Genomic DNA, 20,119 nt, shown 5'->3' on the forward strand with positions numbered 1-20,119 from the left:
ATAAACTCCACACAAGATGCAACTAATCTCCCCAACTACTTAAGAGGTGTGAAAGTTTTATGCCTGGGGATAGGCTACCTGTTGGATCTGAACCCAGACTTTGTGGGATGTCGTCTGCCGGGAAGGGTTTATTGTGTAGCAGACGACAATTTTGAGGTCACGGACTAACCCAACCGGTCCAGGAAATGACGGGCGCTCGTTATAAGGCGCTGAGCGGCGCAACAGGTAGATCAGTTACCTGAGGGCTGTGGTAGGAGAAGCATCTCACACACGACATTCGGGACAGACGAAACACGTCGCCATATTGAATTGTGGAAAGTTTACGGTTAGAGAAAGTGAAATCCCCGAGTTTATCTACGGTAACAGCTGGGACCTGTCCACATACCTGTCAGGTACAAGTTGACAGAGGTGCGCGCGCATTGGGTATTCAGCGCCACGTTCAATGTGTTGAACCAATCAGAGTGAGAGTGGCCAGTAAAGTTGAGTCTCGGCACATGGTCTAGAGGTATAACAAAACATTTGGTGGTGGTCTTGCCTCGAGTTCTAGTCAGTTATAGCAAGACGCAAGGGACATGGCCCCATACCTTGTAGCGTTGTTTTGCGCCTCAGCCGGGAAGAATGGAGAGGAGCTGGGCTCGGATGAGGAACAGATTGTGTTATTCGTCTACCTGTTGTTTGATGTCACCAATAACAAGGTGAGTCAGTGAGAACTCTGTCAGTGTCAGCCACCTCCATCTGGGACCCATCTCCCTAACCCATTCACCCTCTCCCAACCCACTCGTGCTCTCCCCGTTACAAAATCTGCCCCTTGTTTCAGGTGATTGCAGTGCAACATCACTACGTGAAACCTCAGCCTAACGAACTGTCGGAAACTTTGCTGACAGAGGACTGTAAGACAGAAACTGGAATAGATGAAAACGCTGTTAAAAACGGGCAGTCACTGGACCATGTACTGGAGGAGGTACGTTCACAACTCTACCCATACCTGTTGATTACAGGTATTCTTTTTGATCTCACCACCGTTCAGGCGAGAGATGCATGAATGGAAGGGAAAAAGTACAATTAGCATGCTCGACATTGTTTTAGGGAACATTCTGTGCTGCGATTAATTATAAAACTCTCGCGTATCTCGCCATGCAACCTGTTGCACGGATATCGATCGCGCTGGGCTTCAGCATGTGACGTTGCAACGTGTTGTCGTTGTTGAAGGGGTAGGCAACACAGGGAGGGGGACTCCGAGAAGGGGACACAGTAACGGGGGAGGGGGTCGTTATCTGAACTCCAGACGCAGGGTTCTCATGCCCCCACAAACATCAACACCTCCCTCTGATAACATTATCTATCTACCTACATTAATGTACACCTTGTCACATACTGTACACAGGTAAGTCTTGAAACTTCACCTGTGTAAGGGATGTTTTCGCTGTAGCCAAGGATCTGATTTCTTGTCGATATCCAACCCAAACCTACATACAAAACGTATTCCATTATTTACAGGCTTGATTAATGTTTGATTGCCTATCTACAAATTATGGTCATTTCATCGGTCTCGCTTGTGTTAAGGTAATAATACCACTCAACCAATCAGTAAACAATCCCCTTGATGTAGAAACTGCTCCTACTTCAGTCTAATCATATACGAAGCAAATCTGTATACAGTTAGCGAGAAACTAAAGAGCGCTACCATATGGCAGATTTGTAACTTAAAATCACTTCTCAGATAAGGGAATTATCTGTTACTTCCATGAAATTGCATTTGAAGGTTACAATTTCGAGCAGAATATCATAATTATTAATATTTCACTATTCATGATAAAAACTTGTGGATTGTTTATACTGCTGAGAATATTGAACACATGGCCATGTGTTGGTGTCACGTGACTCCCTCACTTCATTCATTGTAGAAGGCAGAATATTGAAACATTAGCACTCAAACAGTCGCACTGGAATTGCCGTGTGTCTCTTGTCGTATGTAAACAAATATATGTAGCGTTAGTACCCGACCATAAATTTCAGCCTAGTTCATGTTATGGCTTTAATCCATACTGTTCCCGGAACCTTTATCTTCTAATTGAGATGCACGTGGAGCTAATGTATAGGTATGGCTCATACAAACCTGATACTAGGTAGTATATAGGTTTATTTCACATATACTAGACATGCAAGCTGTCACTAAACATGCCCTCGCTATACCGCGCTCTAAAGCTTCTCCCAATTCGTAGGGTAAACATGGACAGTAATGTACACGATACGATTCACACACGGTATGTTGTTTGTTGTATGTTTAATACCGTGTGGGGCAAATAGGAAACACATAGATTCGTATCCATATTAAGTAATTATGTCACGATATCTATGTTATACCTTCAAATAAATTAGTGTTGTTGTACATGTCCTACAGTGGATGTAGACGTCCACACGGACCTCAACACACTCTCTGAAACTGTTAACAGCAATGTGGCTTGAAATATAGGTCTTCTGTATGTTCTATACGGGGCACTTAGTATTTCATGGACAGTAAGAGACTAGTTTAATATGTTTAGACGGACAAGCATTTTATTCTTTAATAGGCCATTGACCAAAATTCATTTATATATATATATATACACACACACACACACACACACACGCACATACATATATATATACATATACATATATATATATATACACACACACACACATATATATATATACATACATACATACATACATATATACATATATATATATATATATATATATATATATATATATATATATATATATATATATATATATATATATATATATATATATATTGGTTTTACATAAATATGTTTAATTGTGACGAAATATTTGCCACATTTTTTATTTGAATTCACTTTAGATGAGTGAATAAAATTCAGGTAGTGGTATATGTTTTGCATATATACTAGGAAGGAGAAAGGCTGACATATTCAGGGTTGTTATTGTGTATTGAATGTGTTCAGGTAAATATATTCAGAACGGTTCCATCTAGTAAATCAGATACAAAATACATTAAAGCTTGTTACGTGGGATTTTGAAGGATGGGGTAATTTGCACCACAACCTTGCTTACTCCAACAGTTGACAGTTTATGGAGTTAATAGTTATGAACATGCACACCTATGATTACAGCTGTTAATCACAATATATGTTTGAATATAGGAATATACTTACTTCGGACTGGCCAGCTGTGAACCTTCTCAGCGAGTTTGTCACGTGATTGATATATCTATGTTAACTATAATGGCTAAGTCCAGAATGGCAGAAATCCTGCATCCCAGCCATTCAGAATGGCTAAGAGTTCAGTCATGGTTTTTAGTTGCTGTGGGGTAGCCTAATAGTTAAACAGTTTGCTCGTCACACAGAAGATCCGGTTCGATTCCCCACATGGGTGCACTTATGATGCTCATTTGTAGGGTAGCCAAGCAACTGCAGAGTTTGCTTGTCACACCGAAGGCCCGGCTCGATTCCCCTCACCTGATGCCCATTTGAAGTGTCCCCCGCCTTGATATAGCTGGAATAGTGCTAAAAGCGGCGTAAAACTTAACTCAGTCCTGGTTTACCTGTTCCAGTTTGACCGGTTCCTGTGTGCTAAAGGAGCCCACCCGGACCATGGGTCAAGAACGTTTTGCTTTGTGACAGACGGTCAGAACCATCTACGTCAGTTGCTGCACCCAGAGGCATGCACCAAGAACCTCTCCCTCCAATCATACTATAGCTCATTCTACGATCTCAGAAGAGAGTTCAAGAGATTCTACAAAACGGACACTATCAAGAATATCAAAGAAATGTTGGAATGTATCCTTTTAAACTGACTGTGACAATGTGTGATTCTGTTGGAATACATGGGTGAGTTATTTTCTTTTGTGTTTAAGCCGTGTGGCTATGGCATTAGATCGCGACATATGTTGGACGCTAAGCTGTTTTGGTTACCCAACATACATGCCCCCGGTTGTATTAGCTTTTCATCCCATTTCACCCTTCACAGAACATATCCCACGCGTGTTTCTTGTATCCCGTAGTTCAGTGTTGGAGACATCAGTTGTTTGAAATAATGTTCTGCACAAGCCACGCGGGGGTCTAGGTCAGTCACTGGTTCGCTTGGTCCAGAATCAGCCTGTTGTACTGAGATATGACTACATGTATATTGCTGCTCGCTGGGTAGGAAGTAGAGTCATCTTGCACCATCTGGTCTCCCCTAGAAATGGGAAGTGTATTCTTGAGTGGCAGAAGTATATATCACTTACGACACTTATGACAATAGCGAAGACCTAGTATATACTGAACAGCAAAAGAAACGCAACACTTTTTGTTACGTTTCTAAATAGAAGACATAAACATGAACGCTTATATTTGTAAGATTTCATTTTTCCGAAACTTGCGTTTCTTTTTCTGCTCAGTATATTAATGTCTAACAATTCACCAGGAAGTAATATGCTATATATTTTCACCAAGGAACATCAAGTAGACAGCAGAAAGTTGAATTTTTTGGCTCGGCAGTATGTAATAGTATATCGTCAAATATGTAAACTTTCGCCGGACCCTAGTTTACAGCCAGTATAGAGTTTCTCCTGGCAATATCAAACAGGCCGCGGGGCAGGATGAGGCATTGTATATGGCAGAGTATTAAAGCATCTGAAACCTGTGTGGATTGTTCCGACAGTCTCTGAGCTACTGGACGTCTCGGAATGTATAGTGTTGACATGGGGAACAGCTCGTGGTCAGTCTGAGGCTAGCAGGGCTCCGTGTAGATCCTGATTTGACTTGACGTACTCTCGTGGCCTCTGTTTACATGTATGTTGACGTAGTTTTGAGACGGTGGAGGGCGGTAGTAGGTTCGTGTGAGGTAGTTGAAAAGGATACTGCTGTAGATGGGGCTTATAGAGGTAGCTGTTGTTGCAGTTGGTGATGTTGCTGTAGGTGATGTAGCTATGGGGAATGTAGTAATGGTGGTTATACAGGTAGCTGTTGTTGCTGTGGGTGATGTTGCCGTAGGTGATGTAGCTATGGGGAATGTAGTAATGGTGGTTATACAGGTAGCTGTTGTTGCTACAGGTGATGTAGGTGATGGTTATAGCGGTATGTATTGTTGCTGTACGTGATGTGGTTTTAGGTGTTGCATTTGTTGAGAATGTCCATATTGAGAATGTTGTGATGACTTCAGCTGCAGGTGTTGCTTGTGATGATGCAGCCACAGTTACAGTTGATGGAGCTTCCGCCGTTATGATTATTGCGGGGTAGTTGTTGATTTAGCTGTAAGTGATGCAGCGTGATTGCTGTTCGTGTAGATGCTACTGCCACCGGTCAAAGTGGCACCTGTTGTTGCTATAGGTGACATAGCTTTAGGTGGTGCAGCGTGATTACTCTTCACGTAGACGTTGTTGATACTGGTAATACAGCTGTAGATGTTTCTGTTGGGGTGTACCTAACCTGGACAGTAGTCCTGACGCAGTATCTACCCGTCGACCTAACTCTCCTATAGCCAGGCATCTGCTCTAATTGATCAGTGACTAAATCACAAATAGGTCTGACAATATAGTGTCCTAGGTGAACTGCCACCAGCATTGCCGGGCGATGTGTCAGCTGGGAGATGGTATATCACAGATAATGCATTCTCCATGCCTGGTAGGTTTTTGTTGTGAGTTACGGAGTGTCACCGGGTCAGGGTTCAGTCTTTCGGGTGTAACGCCACACACATCAGAGGGTATTCACATGCAGCCGACCAGAACACCCCTTCATAGGCGTGGCACTAAACATTCTCACAACCAGTGTTGTGTTCAACACCGTAAGGGCAGGCCCGGGGGATCTCCCCCTCCAAAGCTATCGCATCCTCGATCTTATGTGATTTAAGCTGTAGAAATGGCGGAAAAATGTGTCAAGTATATAACGTGGCCCTTGTTTTGTTACCTGCATGTGTGGTGCGGCGAGGGCATGGTAGCAGCACTCCCTGAAATTACGAAGCGAAGGAAGCACATTAGGTGACGGGAACATATCACCGTTCTTAAAACCGAATGGGGTGTTAAAGGTTCCGATTCGCATTATAACGGGGCTGTGGAGGAGGGTAGTTGTAGATGACACATGAAACTACTAGAGTGACGGGGATATATCGTGACCATATCTCCAGTAGCTGAAACACCGGTTGAGTAGGTCACGTGACCCAACTTTATTTACATCACGTATTTACTGTAGAATTTAGCTTCTAAGGTGTTTAAGTGTGTGTGTCTGTGAGAGTGTGTGAGAGAGAGTGGAGAGAGTGAGTGAGAGAACAGAAGTGGGTTAGAAGTGAAACGACACTTTTTGATAATAGGATATGAGAATATTGTAAATTTGGGAATTTGTATGCAGTATTGGAATAGGGATTAATGGCCGTGTATTTCTGTGCATTAATGTCCGTGTGCATGCTACACGTGAGGTGCGATGATACAGCAACACATTAGGCCACCAGAATGCTGTGTATATGGCAGATATCGCCCAGCTGAGAAGCATATTCAGACCGATGCTGCCCTGACCCCTTTGGGCACTCGGTAAACAACAGACATGGCCCTAAATATAGCACACTGAAATATCCCTGTGTCGTCAGGGACCAGTTGTCCTTACACCGTCCCCATTATGTTGCCCATCTGTGCGACCTTTCCTATATGACCATATACGTGATGTATCCTACATGCCCTACTGTGTGCTACATCCTGTGTGTGCAGGTATGTGATATATCCTTTATTCCCAGATGTACGATAAATCCTTTATCCCGAGTTGTATCATTTGTCCTAAAGTGAAAGTGAAAGATCTTGTATGTCCAGTTTAAAGCCCGACTTCATAATACGAGTGGATGACCGATTTAGCTGCTTTGATGCCAGCCTCAGTAGTATGCATTAGACATCTTCTGTATAATTTACGGTATATACCCGTAGCAAATCAAAAATATTGTGCCAGGCTTGTCGCTGACAAGCATAACAACGGGGATGACAGGTCCATATTGCCTTAATTTCCCATATGCATGTCATGTTCGGTACACTGCACACTCCGGTTTGACATCTACAGGAGGCGACGCTTAATGAACGTACGTGTATGGCCCGTTGTCCACTGCAAACATATTTAAGTTCAACTGTATGTTGGGAAAACAGGTGCTCGAAGTTGATGCACAGCGAATGCACCGTCTGCTAGTACTGAACTGAGGTGAGCATATCGACCGTCTGTGTGTACCCATAGTCTTGCTTTGTGAACCTATATAGTCGATCTGTTGGACCTGTGTCACTGTCACACATTATCTACCCCGGTTACAACAGGTATCCAGCAAACATTTGATCACAGGAAGCGACTAGAAGTTGAGCGGGTGGTCAGACTCGGTGACTTTGTCGGTAACGAATCATCGTACCGTACTTCATGGATAGCTGTTCATTATATCAATCACTGGGTGTCTGGTTAAGGCACGACCATAGTCAAGACGCTGTTATATCGGGAAAAATACTGAGTGCGGTGTTAACGATGAAACAAGATACCCAAACAAAACTTAAGTAATTCTACGTATTCTGTCCGGTCTGCCAGTGTCATCTGACTGACCGGTGAACACACGGAGACAGGTAGTCAAGGTCGCTTGTTTGATGTCAAGGGGTTAAGGGTTGATTACCTAAGGTCAAGCTTCACCGCCAGATTCTCTTGTGATCTAACGTAGTATTCGACATGACGTCACGTCCGATATAAGCGTAAATTCAAGTTTCTCGTGGCTATACAAAGGGGATCAACTTTGCGTCCTTCTTCAACTTCAACTTGTACGCCATTGTTTACGGAATGGGACAACTGGGATTGAGACTAGGGGACAATAAACGTGATTTAGTCGGTGTGCCCAGGCACACAGGTAGTCATAATGCTCCTGTTACCCATGACGGGTGTTACAGTCAGGTCATTAAAACAATCAGGGGTCCGTATACAGCCAAGGCAGTATTGTCGGGCACAGCTTAACCCTGGTGTCAGCTGGCCTGGGGAGCTGGGACCCCAGTGACTGATGGCCTGGGTAGCTGGGATCCATGTGTCTGCCTGCCTAGGTTGTTCTGTCCCCGTTTGGATGAATTGGCGCTGTTGGGTTAAAGGTTCCAGCAACGCTAAGGTTTTGGTATGTGCGACATCGGTGACTGGATCAATACCAACAAGGTGGACTCCTCGAGATGTGTGTCTGCCTCAACTCGGGTGGACTTGTTGGGTATACACGCTCAGACTGCCGATCTACCCGAGATTAGCGAATCCACTTTCCTTGAAGGTCCGATCAGGTTCCCCTGCCTGACTTTCTATCGCTGTTCCCATCTTGAGTTTGCTCTGCACCTGACTGATCAAATCGGAGCCTTTCCACCCTGGCTTATCAACCGTAATGCTAACTCTACACGACATACCCACAATGTAGACTACCTGGACAATGCCTACACATTGCCTATAGATTTCTCTTACGTATTCAATCATAGCCCGTATCACGCACACAATTTTCGTGTTTCGCTTTATCTGCAGTGTCAAATTTCACAGATGCTTTCCAAATCAAGTTTAAACAAGGCAGCAAACAACTTCACACCTCTATAATGTGACACCCAGTCCTCAATATGTTTAGAAGAGGCCTTAAAACAAAACCGTCAACGATAAGACTGAGACCAGATTTCTCCGGTTGCATATCTGCTTGATCAACTGAGTTTGTCAAACTGGTACTCCAAAATGCCAGCGTTGGAATGGAATTGACTTTCTCACGCCGAGCCTTCTTCCGGGCGTATCTGAGTCTCAGGGGCAGACGATCCATCTAATACATGAGCCAGATCTCTGTGAGAAGCAGATGATCTAACATATAGGTCAGATCTCTGTGAGAAGCAGACGATCCATCTAATATATAGGTCAGATCTCTGTGAGGAGCGGACGGTCCATTTAATATGTGGACCAGAGCTCCTTGGGGAGCAGACAATCTATCTTACACATTAATAAGAGAAATAGTTTATCAAGATGTCTGATAATACGCCATGTATATTACAACCTTTCTCTGATATACAAACTTTCTCTGATATACATGTACCCAAGCTATGCTGGGTCTACTCCATTAGAAACAAACGATTAATCTCACGGTTCTGAACTCCTGTCAGAAGCTGAACATCTACCGATTACACGTGTTGCTGAGCAGACTATCTCACAATATTTACACATGCTCCCCGTTATTTTATCTATGCCGGTGTACGCAAGCAGACCATCCACAGATCACGCAAGTTGCTGAGCGCTGTTAGAAACTATCTTTACTAGCACAGTATGTACACATGCCCCACCTCAGGTCTCCAATTGTCGTTTCCCCGCCTTATAGTATCTATCTTGGTGTTCACCGATTCACTAAGTAACCCTCCAACCTTCCTCAAGATGGCCACTGTGTTTGTTGATGGGGCTGTTTTTTTTGTCGCAGCGTTGATTTGTTGATCACTCCGTACAAGTGTTGATTTAACCCTGTGTATTGGGATGGTGGATGCAGCCTGACCCTCCCCGCTATAACGCTTAGGAGTCATAGGGTATGCGTGGGTGCATATCCACCCGTATTACCGCACTGATACATTGCGGTCCCTTATACTCTCTCTGGGACCGGCTGAAAGAAGATTGGGTGTTTGTATGTACATGACACGTTCGGCCAACAACCTTGTCTCATTTGACAGCGATGGTGCCCAAATCGTTTATATAAAAGTGATTTACATATCTGTATACCATTTGTCGGCTTGGGGTGAATTTTGTGTACACATTTGTTTTCTCCCCGAAAGTGGTACCGTAAGTTTTCCATATATTCGGAGAACCGAACGGAGGTCGGAGTTGACACTGTGGTGTCAGAGCCCCATTTTGTGAAGTCGGTCATCGGTATGTCAGAACCAATCATTGATCACGTGTACGTCTTCAAGTATCCTATTTATTCCTGTAATATTATGTTGGATGATTCGTTTTTGGGTATGTACAATTTTTTGACACGTGGCCAATATTAAGAGGCACACCGTACATAAGCTAGAACATTATCATGTAACCCGAATGTTATCTCCCTCGTTAAAGTTGACAACAGATTTCATCACTTTACGAGATTCATGTTTTATCTTGTCTGGTAGTTTCTTTATGCAACTCTCTCCTCCTCGCCCTCCCTCCTATCTCCTACCCCCACTATCCCCTCCCCCTCTTCTCCAACCATGCTTTTTTCGAGTTCGGGCTTTTAGAATGCATGCGGGTATTCACTAACGCTTGCTGATAACTTGCTAGCATTTATTATGCTTTACTGAGACTGTCAGCTTAACGATCAGAGTGTGCTGGTTATCAATAAACGGGGCCTACCGTGCGTTCAATAACGACAATATTTAGTAAATTTATCATATTCCTATAGAAATCCATATGTGCGATGCCTAGCATAGGAAGGCCATTGTTGGGTAGATATTACATTAACATGTTGCTAGACTTACTAAGACAACAGTAATATAGTGGAAGCGGTGTCGGGTGGATTCGTCTGTGCGGGAATGACGACAGATTATTAGATAGCGTTCGGAATTAGTTGATGACGATATTGTAACGGTTTAAAATGAGCTTATAATCCCTGTATATAATGAATACCCACGTCACGTCAGTCTCATTGATCAGCGGGTGGCTGAGAGTAGGGGAGGGAGGGGAAGCTGTACTATAAATATATGGGTTGCTGTACTGAGAACCGTGAACGTCAAACTCGCACCCGTCAGTTCAATCACACAGAAATAGCCCACAGCTATTATTGAGTAGATGAAGTTTGTCCAACTTCTGATTCCTGCCTGAAGTCGACCCGGTATGTGCCCCTCCCCCCCCCCCCCCCCCCCCTCCTAATTACAATTACCCGATCTACGACAGGGACAAAGCGTGTGTGATTGAGAGGACACGGTTGAGTGGCCAGATGACGGCCGTGCCAGATTCAGTTACGTGGTCCGTTGTTAGGATAACAGTACATTGGGAAAATACAAGACTTTTGTGACAAAAGAGCTCTTGGAACGCCGCCATTAGGCCCCAAGTTCTCATGGTGGGTGTATAACGTTGTACTAACGACGTTCACGTTCGTCTACGGTATCACGGGCCACAACATCTTATTCTCCAGTCAAGCCGTGACGATATGTGGGAGAATGCTGTTCGTGTCAGCACTCAGCGTTTCTCTCTTTGATGCTGACAGTCAGCTATGATAATATGATAGCACCAGCAGTGTGCGAAACGGTGCGGATATAAAGTCGCATATTAACCGTGTTAACGTCTGCAGGAGTATTAAATGTTGCGGAGGTGCGTGACCCGGATGGTGATGTATTAAATGCGAGGACGTGGCAGGCGGGGCCTAGGTCATTGGGTTGTATGGTTTATAGTTTATATACTGAACAGCAAAAGAAACGCGATTCTGCCTCCTTGTCAAGTTTTTGAATAGAACACATAAACATGAACACTTACTTTTTGGAGATTTTATTATTTCGAAACTTGCGTCTCTTTTGCTGTCTGTATAGTATAGGTATGAACGGTACAGAAATGTCACGAAGCGTACGCGATATCTTGGAATGATTCGATTCGATGTATATCACGATACACTATCTTCAGTTATTTTCTTTAAAAAATCTATTTTGATAACAAGCAACAGTGTAAATTTTTATATAACCGTCGATTTTTAGGTGAAAGAAAGAATTTCAAGGTCAGCGATACATACCATGGTGCGAAAAAAACACATCGACATTTACCGTGAGATAACGTGGCACTATTATCGATATTACGATAATATTATCTCAACTCTAGTGAAGTTTAGAGATTTTAACTTTAATTTAGTTACTTTCCTTCGAGACTGAGATTGACATATAAATACCGGTTCATTGGTTGGATGAATGGTCTCCTAGGTAACCTAGGCGACATTGTTCCAGATCGTGGTGGTGTTTGGCCCATTTTCCTCACTTACTCAAATCAACATATTTTACATGTCAGAAATGGTGATGCATCGACAGTTCACTTGTTAATACTAGCAAAACAGATGCCAGATACACCCTGCATCCCGATTTGACCAGACTTCAAGTAGCGGTAGTTGTTGCATGGAGGAAGTAGTTGTAGACGTCCCTGAAATGACAGGTTTATGGTGACTGATGTGATTGATCCGGTCGAGTTATCTCGCCAGTTGGAGATTATGACAGATCAACGTCTTCCTTACTTAAGGTAACGGTTGTCACATTGGTCTGATGTGTTTGACTCAGGGGTATGGGGACTCCTCATGCAGTGGGTGATGGATGATGCCCGTCTCCCTCGCCCGAGGCAACGCACATCTAGATCACGTGACATTGTGCCCCCTGGGGGTGCTAGTGAGATATCCATGCGTAACGTCTTGGTTGTTTATGTTGGTGTGGTGTACGACGTCCAAGGCTTTCGGGGTTAATGGCTGTCTTGGATTTGAGGGATGGGCGAGCAACGTCTTTCGAGAGAAGCTCTATGGTTTGCAACAGCAACAAATAAACGATATCTCGTCTCAATGATCAACAGAAACCTGCGCCACTTGTATCGCATCGAAAACATCATTTAAGGGGCGATAAAGATGCACTGACGCTAAGTATGTCGGAATTGCACTTGTTCACTGCAGTTGTTGCGTCATAATGGCACAAGCAGTCAGTAACGGTATCTGGACAATCCTGCGTTTATCTCGATGTCGGCTATAGATAGAAAATTGAAGGGCACAACAGGTGCGCGATTCCAGTGACGCGTGATTGTTATATATAGCCCTATTGTCAACGGATTGCCATACCTTAAGGCTCGTCTCGCATAATAGCCGTATTCTTACCGCCGGCTAAACGTAACCTCTAGACAAACGCTTTAATGAACGATTTTATGCATGATTTGATATCAGATGTATATCTCATTTTGTTGCACTGTAACGTCTGACTTAGGTTGTGTTAAAGGTTTTCGGAAAGTCTGAAATGAATGCGGGTCGGCACCTTTACGACATAGCCAAAAGACCACATTGCGGCACCACCCGTCCCGCCGATTTACGGCATGCTGCGATATCTGCATGTTTTATTTGCTTACCAAGGCAGGGTGCTGCCGTCTGAAATTCCTAAATATGACACGATGTCATGCAAATGTCGGCTCACAATCCACAGCGCAAACAAGTATTTTACGACAATATAAGCGTCCTACGTCACTGTCGTCGAGCGTATTTTCACATTGCATAAAATTTGCATTTCATTAACATGTCATTAGTAAGGACACGTTTCATGCTTGAGTTGTACAACTGTATTTAGCCTGTATGTGTCAGGGGCCAGCGGTTTGTTGTCATGGTAACAGAATCACGGTAGAAGGACTATTCTAATAGTTGCTTGCAGGGAGATGATATCGATGTCATGAAACCGTTACGTTGAGCATGAAACCAGTGAGGTATAACGGCCATATTGCTTGGGCGCCCCGTGGCAACACGTGGTATTTGATCTACGCATGCGTTCACGATCTAAGCGTGATGTGCTCTTGCGGACTGTTTTAGTGGTTCATAATAATATACCACCAGAGGAATTCATGAAGTATCTAAAATACTCAAACAAATATTTTACCCGTATTTTTGGCATGTTACGTCAATGTACATCGATCATCGCAGTGTCGTGGCAGTTGTGAGGTATCGGGAGAGACAAGTTAACGTGAGGTGGAAACAATCAAACCACTGGCACATCCCATGTGAAGTCGCGGATAAAACAGGCACCCAACTTCGTAAAAGGTCGTAGGAGGTAATCTGTGTTCGATCTAAAAGGTTGAGACCAGTATGTAGTCCAAGTCATAAACCAGACAATCCAGTGATTGATATTATGAGCAACTTCCATCCTCAGACTACGTCGACACGCTGTGAACCAAGCCACAGAGCCTCATGACTGATCCAATATATCACTTCTTAAGATCAGCCTTCAGGGTGCTCAGGACCCTTTCCGAATCCCAACGCTGAGTACGGTATAAACATTAGCATTAATAAGGATTGTCCATAGCCACTATAGCGGTCACCACTGTACAGAACCATGATCACCCCCACCAGCTACCTTCCCAGTATCCACTCGTACACAACGATCTACCCGGACCAGTGATCACAACAGAACTGTTCAGCGAGGCATGACCCAGTCAACTGAGGGTCGATCGCTACCCATGCCCCTCACTGTTAAGAACGTCTCTGAATGGCCGACAATACGCTCCCCGGTGTACGGCAGTGTATCAATTAGCAGTAGTCCCTGTTTGGAGGTGTGGGGAGCTCGTACAGCAGTATATCTATATGTGCAGTATACAATGCGTTGTATAGGAGTTCCCATTCACTATTCACCTACATACATGTGAATAGTATTGGTGTGGATAATAGCACGTCGTGTAACAGGGATTAACTGACTATGCAACAGCGTTAAACGTTTAGTGGATCTGCTCCATACACTATTCTCAGGAAGCAGTACCATGCATCTTATTTGTAATGACGAGAGACCGAAAAGTGCTGAGCAATTGGGTTGATGGATAATAATTCTGATATGAATTTACACAACTCAACAATCTCCTACCCTAAGTCAATGCGTACCCCCTCCCAGTTTATTGCCCTCAACGCCTAGTCTCCTCTATAACCTGTTGATCCGATTAGAAATATCATACTGGCCCTAGTGTAATCTCCAGTTTGTGGGCAAATAGGAATATCTGCTTAAGCGAGATATTTACTAAGTGTATTTACTTTCGGTATTGCCAAATAACAGGGCAGCATGCGATAATCTTGAAATGAGAAATTGATGTAAGATATCCACAATAGAGCATTATCCCATGCCCCCGCCTGTCAGAAATGGTGTCCCGGGGGGAGGGTCTCAGAGTCGCCAGAATTACTCTGCACAGTTGCGTCCAGGAGACATGCTGGGATAGATCTCCAGGAATGTAGGCAAATTTTCAGATGCATCTAACTGTACAATATACCTGCTCGCTCAGATATTCAGGATAGCTGTTCTGGTTAAATGAGTATCATCTGTTAGACGTTGCTCGTTTTATCAACCACTAAGTTGACTCAATTAAATCATGTCTTGAAAAGCACGATGAGAGTTAGAAATCAAACTGATCATGTCATTCTGTGTTCTACCGTATTTGATATGACACATTTTCCCATTTTAAGCTGACAGCCCCTAGTTGATCAAACCTAAATACTGTTTCAAGGGTTGTTAAATGTTTGAACTCTGCAATCCACCACTGAAGCTGCCACTAAAATTCAGTTATTCTTCTGATAATTTTATATGGCTGTTTTATGAAGTTGCATAATAAATCAGCTGTTTCCATCCTTTGTCCCACCCAGCTGTGTGTTTAACACTTATTATACATAATGTTAAGGGGTGGTATTATCGTCCATTGTCATACGCCTGAAATAGAGATGTTTAAATATCCCCTTATTTGGCGGTTTTCACAAACTGAATTTGATGGGATTTCTTGCGTTTGTTTCGAAAAGTCAGAGAAGACAGCTTACTGTGTAGAGGAGGCGAGGTGACCTTGGGGCCCAAGTCTAGCTCTTAATGTCTCGGGTTAGTATTTGACGGGCTTTGCGATTGTTTGACTTGAGCATGGCCAAGTTTGATCAAACATGCAATTCTTGATCTGGCTAAGTCTGAATTCGGAGGCTGGTCAATCTACAAGTGGTCCTCACTACTGTTCCTTGTGTTCTCCTATTGTTTGTGTACAGGAAGTTGACGCTTTAGAGCAAACTCGAGATATGGATCTTTCACAAACACCCAACAGACTCAGATTAGAGTCAGGACCCAGGCTGCGTTAAAACGTTCCGTGGTCTTGATTTTTCTTCCTCACTTTCACCGTCTCCACTTGGCTAGGTCTTTGGTGGTTGTTTACATGCTGTAGGCTGATTGTATCGCCCGACATTCATTTTCATCTACTCAGAGTAAACTGTCTTGAACGAAGGTGTTATGTTTATGCTAGTAGACTAACGCTTAGTCTCTGAAAATATGCACCTCTTTTGGGAAACGAACCTTGATTTTAACTGAATAGGATACCGTGTAGATATAAGATTTGAGCCTAAGAAAATCTAGACTTGCTTCGTTCATAGCCTGTGCATAACAAACGGTGCTGGAAAAGGGAAAATAGTTTCGTTGAGGGACCTTGAGGCAGACTACGTAACTCAAAGGAACACATAGTTCCAACGTGGCTGTGACATTGCACAGGTCATCTCGACCCGTTCTTTGCGATGATGGAATATACAGCTGAAATGTTTTTGATGATTTCGAACGGATTGTAACTATAATGACGTTCAAAACAAGGACGTCATATTTGTGAAACAATATTTTTTTACACAACAGTTTATATTTTAGTTGACATTTGAACAGCATTGTCTCAACAAAATACATGTATTATGATTCGTCATGCAATTAATTTAATGGAAGTTTTTACGAGTGGCAAATTTATTACCCAGTGTAAATGCAGAACCTAACGAGCATTCCATTCCCACATACTATTTCCTTAACGACATGCTCAGACCTCGGTCTCCAAGAAGACCAGTCCGTGGAGTATGGTGTCAGACAATGCCAGGAAATGGCCAGCATCCTACACAGACTCATCAACGATGGTAAGTGTAATAGGTAGTTGTGTTGTTAGTAGTACATTTTTGTTATCACAAAATGACACGTTCTATTTTCATTGTACAAAATAAAATCAATTCAAGAAACATGAAAGAGTGGGTGTTATGGAGGATGTTCCAACTTTGAAAAAGAATTCCGCTATACCTCATGTGACATCTTGGCGCATGCGCAAGACCTTGTGACCTTGAACGTATGTCACGTTGGGGCAACTGGTGTTGAAGGTGTACATTTGTTCGGGCTGCGCGTGTGTTTGCCGATGGAGTAGTCACAGGGGGGAATTCAGGGAGTCTTAGTCAAATATTTATTTCTTCCGCAATCCCTTGCTCCCATCTTCTTAGCTTGTCGTCTGCTTTAACCTCTCGACCTCATTCGGTTGACCCCTGCAGCTCGACATCAGTTGTCATGGTAACACGGCTGAGCTGTTACCACGGGAAGGCAATAAACTTACCTATTATTTCAACTGCAGCTTTAAAATTTCTCCACTGTGGACTCCGGAGTTAATGTTCACGCGTCCAATCCCACTGGACATCCTTAACTGGGGCAATGGGTACCATCACTAGATTATCGTTCATGAACAAGCTTAAACCCTGTCATATGAGCTTGAAAAGAGAGATCGATTTCAGATTGAAGATAGGCCGGGACTATTTCAATCTATGCAATATATTTGATACTGAATTCTAAAGCTGTATTTTTGCTAACTCTTCCACGCGACGTGGAAAGACAGCGTGGGTGTAAATTTGATATCTTTGGGACTCAAACATATGTTGTCAGGGAAATTGTCAGGATGACAGTGACTACACCTATCATGTTGCCATATAAAAGTTGCTTATCTATTAATATTCAAAAACAAGATGGCGCTGCGCGTATTGATCTCATTGCGAGCTGATAGTTGAGCACCAGATGTCGCTGTGCTGTCCGAGCTGGCGAGTTTACTGTCGACACAGATGTAGAACCAGCTGAGTTTGTGCCTTGTACGCTGCCCCCTCTCTGAAATGTCTCCCTGATATACTCATAGAATCGATCACGTGACTAATAAAACACCAGCTGTTGTAGAGTTGATAATCGACTCCTTCCTGAATACGAGAATGCGCATAATTTGTTTATCATACATGTAGACACGTGCTTCAACCTTTTGGAGAAGTGCATAGTGTCAGGATACATTTTCATAGAGTAACCATAGCAACAGAATAATAACCGTATTTATTTCGTTATAATGTTTGTGTATTTAATACAATAAAACTCTCTTCGTGGGTTGTAACGGGGGTCAGTGTGTAGTTCATTGTGTACGATCTATGAGAATTTGCGAGAGTTGAAGAGAGCATGGTATCGCGTTACTTCACCAGACGATTGTCACGTCATTGAGCTATAGAACTGTTGGTGTAATTACCTGATATAATCACAGCCTTAAAACTCCACATCGACACCAGAGCGGTATAAGATCAACTGTGATATGACGCTTGACCTTGGCGACATAGGATTGCTCTTCAGTAGCCAATGATAATCGTAAGAGACCACTAACGGTATCGGCTCACTGACTTGTTGGATATCATCGTTTCCCAATTGCGTAGATCGATGCTCATGCTGTTGACCACTGGATTGTATGGTCCAGACTCGATTGTTTACAGAACCCAGCCATAAAGCTGGAATATCAAAAACGAAGTCGTGTTGCACTAACGATAAGAAGATATCCAGGTTACTCGGAAAAGCAACGTGTCATGAGTCACCAGCGACATGCTTCTCTGAGAAGGTTTAATCCAGTGCTTCCTCATGCGTCTGTCGTCGCACGATCTGGCTTGGTTTGCGCATGCCCGAGAGTTTAAGACTTCCGGTTGTGTCACAGGGGGTCACGGTTTCGGCGTTAAAGTGCCACATGCCATGTTGTCCCTCTAGATTTGTGTCGACGCCCGGTAGCGTAATCGCCATCAACATTCGCCATATCTCGTAACCTTTCAGGCTGCACATTTAATTGGTAGCAAATGACAAGCGCTAATTCGTGCATCACCATGCGGCTCCGCGCAGCTCTGGGTAAATAGTAGCGTTATCTCCTATTTAAAGTCAACAAGCATTTACCCCGTCCCTTCCCAGCCAAGACCAATCTCGTCCCTGTCGCAAACCCAAGATCACACCTTCTGAGTGAGGTGGTCGCACACCCATCCGCGTCTTGTCGTTCACCTGAGAGTCAAGAGCGTTGAGGCACACCTGGGAAGTGCAGCTGCGGTGCAGTCGGTGCGGCAACCGCGTACTCGCTCACACAGGGAATGCTGCCGCAGAGCATCGTGTTTCCCGACATTGCATTTAAACCGCCATTTACCCACCTGACAAAAACAGTTAGTTCTGCTTGATGATTCCGTCATCCGGGTATCCGCAAATAATGACCGCTTGGGTGTGCTAGTAGAGACACACTAGAATTGACAGGATTTGTGAAGAAAGACGGAGTAATGGGTGAATGGCAAATTTCTGGATATTGTCCTAATTCAGGGTCCAAAACATTCCCAAAACCACCTTAACCTACATTATCTGAAAGCTATACCAAGGAATACGTACAGCTGAAAACTCGTTTCAGAACGCCAATCTTGATAACGATGCAAGAATCCTCACCGAAACGTCGGTTAATGCAATGACAAAAGGATGTCTTATAGTTTATCCTATCCATATCATCTTATGTTTCATTATTGAGTCATTTGTTTTACTCCAACTTCTTGAAAGACGACCAAACAATTAAAGAACACCTAGTTAGAAGGTTGCCCATCTACCATCCGTGATTAGCTACATCCGTAGGGAAAAAGATGTAACTAGTTCAGAGCGTTTACTAACAATTCATCACTTACACATAGTCCCCAAATCGTGTTTGTCGAGTAGACCTCTTGGTTTAACAAGGAACCCTGTATAATGACCCGAAAGGTTTAGAGAATCGTACATATTTCAGGAAATGTATTTTTTAAAATTGTTGCGAAGTCTTCACTGTTAAAAGAAACGTTTCCCCAAATATTAATGTTTCGTAACGTTTTTGGTCAGTATGTATGAATCAAGTTTTGTTTGAAAAGTTAATTACGACAATCTGGGCTACAACTGTGGCTATGTAGCTATCGGTAGCAATTAGATCTATCAAGCAATTAAATCTGTCTAACGACGGTCGCCTTTGCACAACGACTGTTAAAAAGACTTTATGGATGACAGTTAAGGGAGCTCACTTCTAATACACGTATATCCCGTTGCTAACTTGAGCAGGATGATCTCATCTGAAACATGATAGTCTTAATTTTGTGAGAAGAACCTCTAACAGAGCGATACCTCTGCACGCGAATGTTGTCACTGAACTGAGAAGTGGTGACAGGTCGCTCGAGGTATTGGTCGATTACTTTGTTATTGTATATATTACCTGAGTTGAAGTTGAATAACAGTACAACTACTGATGTGTGTTCAACAGTAAGTTCTCATGACGTCATTCTTTTGTAGGTCACGTGTTAGTGGAGCCAGAAATTATCAGTGAGCGTCTGGAACCAGGGATATGGTAAGCGTAACTTT

General features: G+C 43.3%; 1 protein-coding gene across 3 annotated transcripts in view; it reads left to right on the plus strand.

The window, feature by feature from the left end:
* The first annotated feature begins 232 nt into the window (after positions 1–232).
* Positions 233–20,119, plus strand: part of LOC137257780 (RNA-binding protein fusilli-like) — a 30,321-nt gene continuing 10,434 nt past the window's right edge. For 2 of the 3 annotated variants that reach the window (XM_067795209.1, XM_067795207.1), the window contains exons 1-5: positions 455–695; positions 818–961; positions 3,581–3,806; positions 16,492–16,581; positions 20,051–20,105. In XM_067795209.1, the coding sequence (XP_067651310.1) occupies positions 573–695; positions 818–961; positions 3,581–3,806; positions 16,492–16,581; positions 20,051–20,105 (638 nt within the window). In that variant the 5' untranslated portion in view covers positions 455–572. Of the gene's footprint in view, positions 696–817; positions 962–3,580; positions 3,807–16,491; positions 16,582–20,050; positions 20,106–20,119 lie in introns of all 3 variants that reach the window. The other variant, XM_067795208.1, reaches the window with a different exon arrangement.

This window comes from Haliotis asinina, chromosome 12 (assembly GCF_037392515.1).
Source record: "Haliotis asinina isolate JCU_RB_2024 chromosome 12, JCU_Hal_asi_v2, whole genome shotgun sequence".
Taxonomy (NCBI): Eukaryota; Metazoa; Mollusca; class Gastropoda; order Lepetellida; family Haliotidae; genus Haliotis; species Haliotis asinina.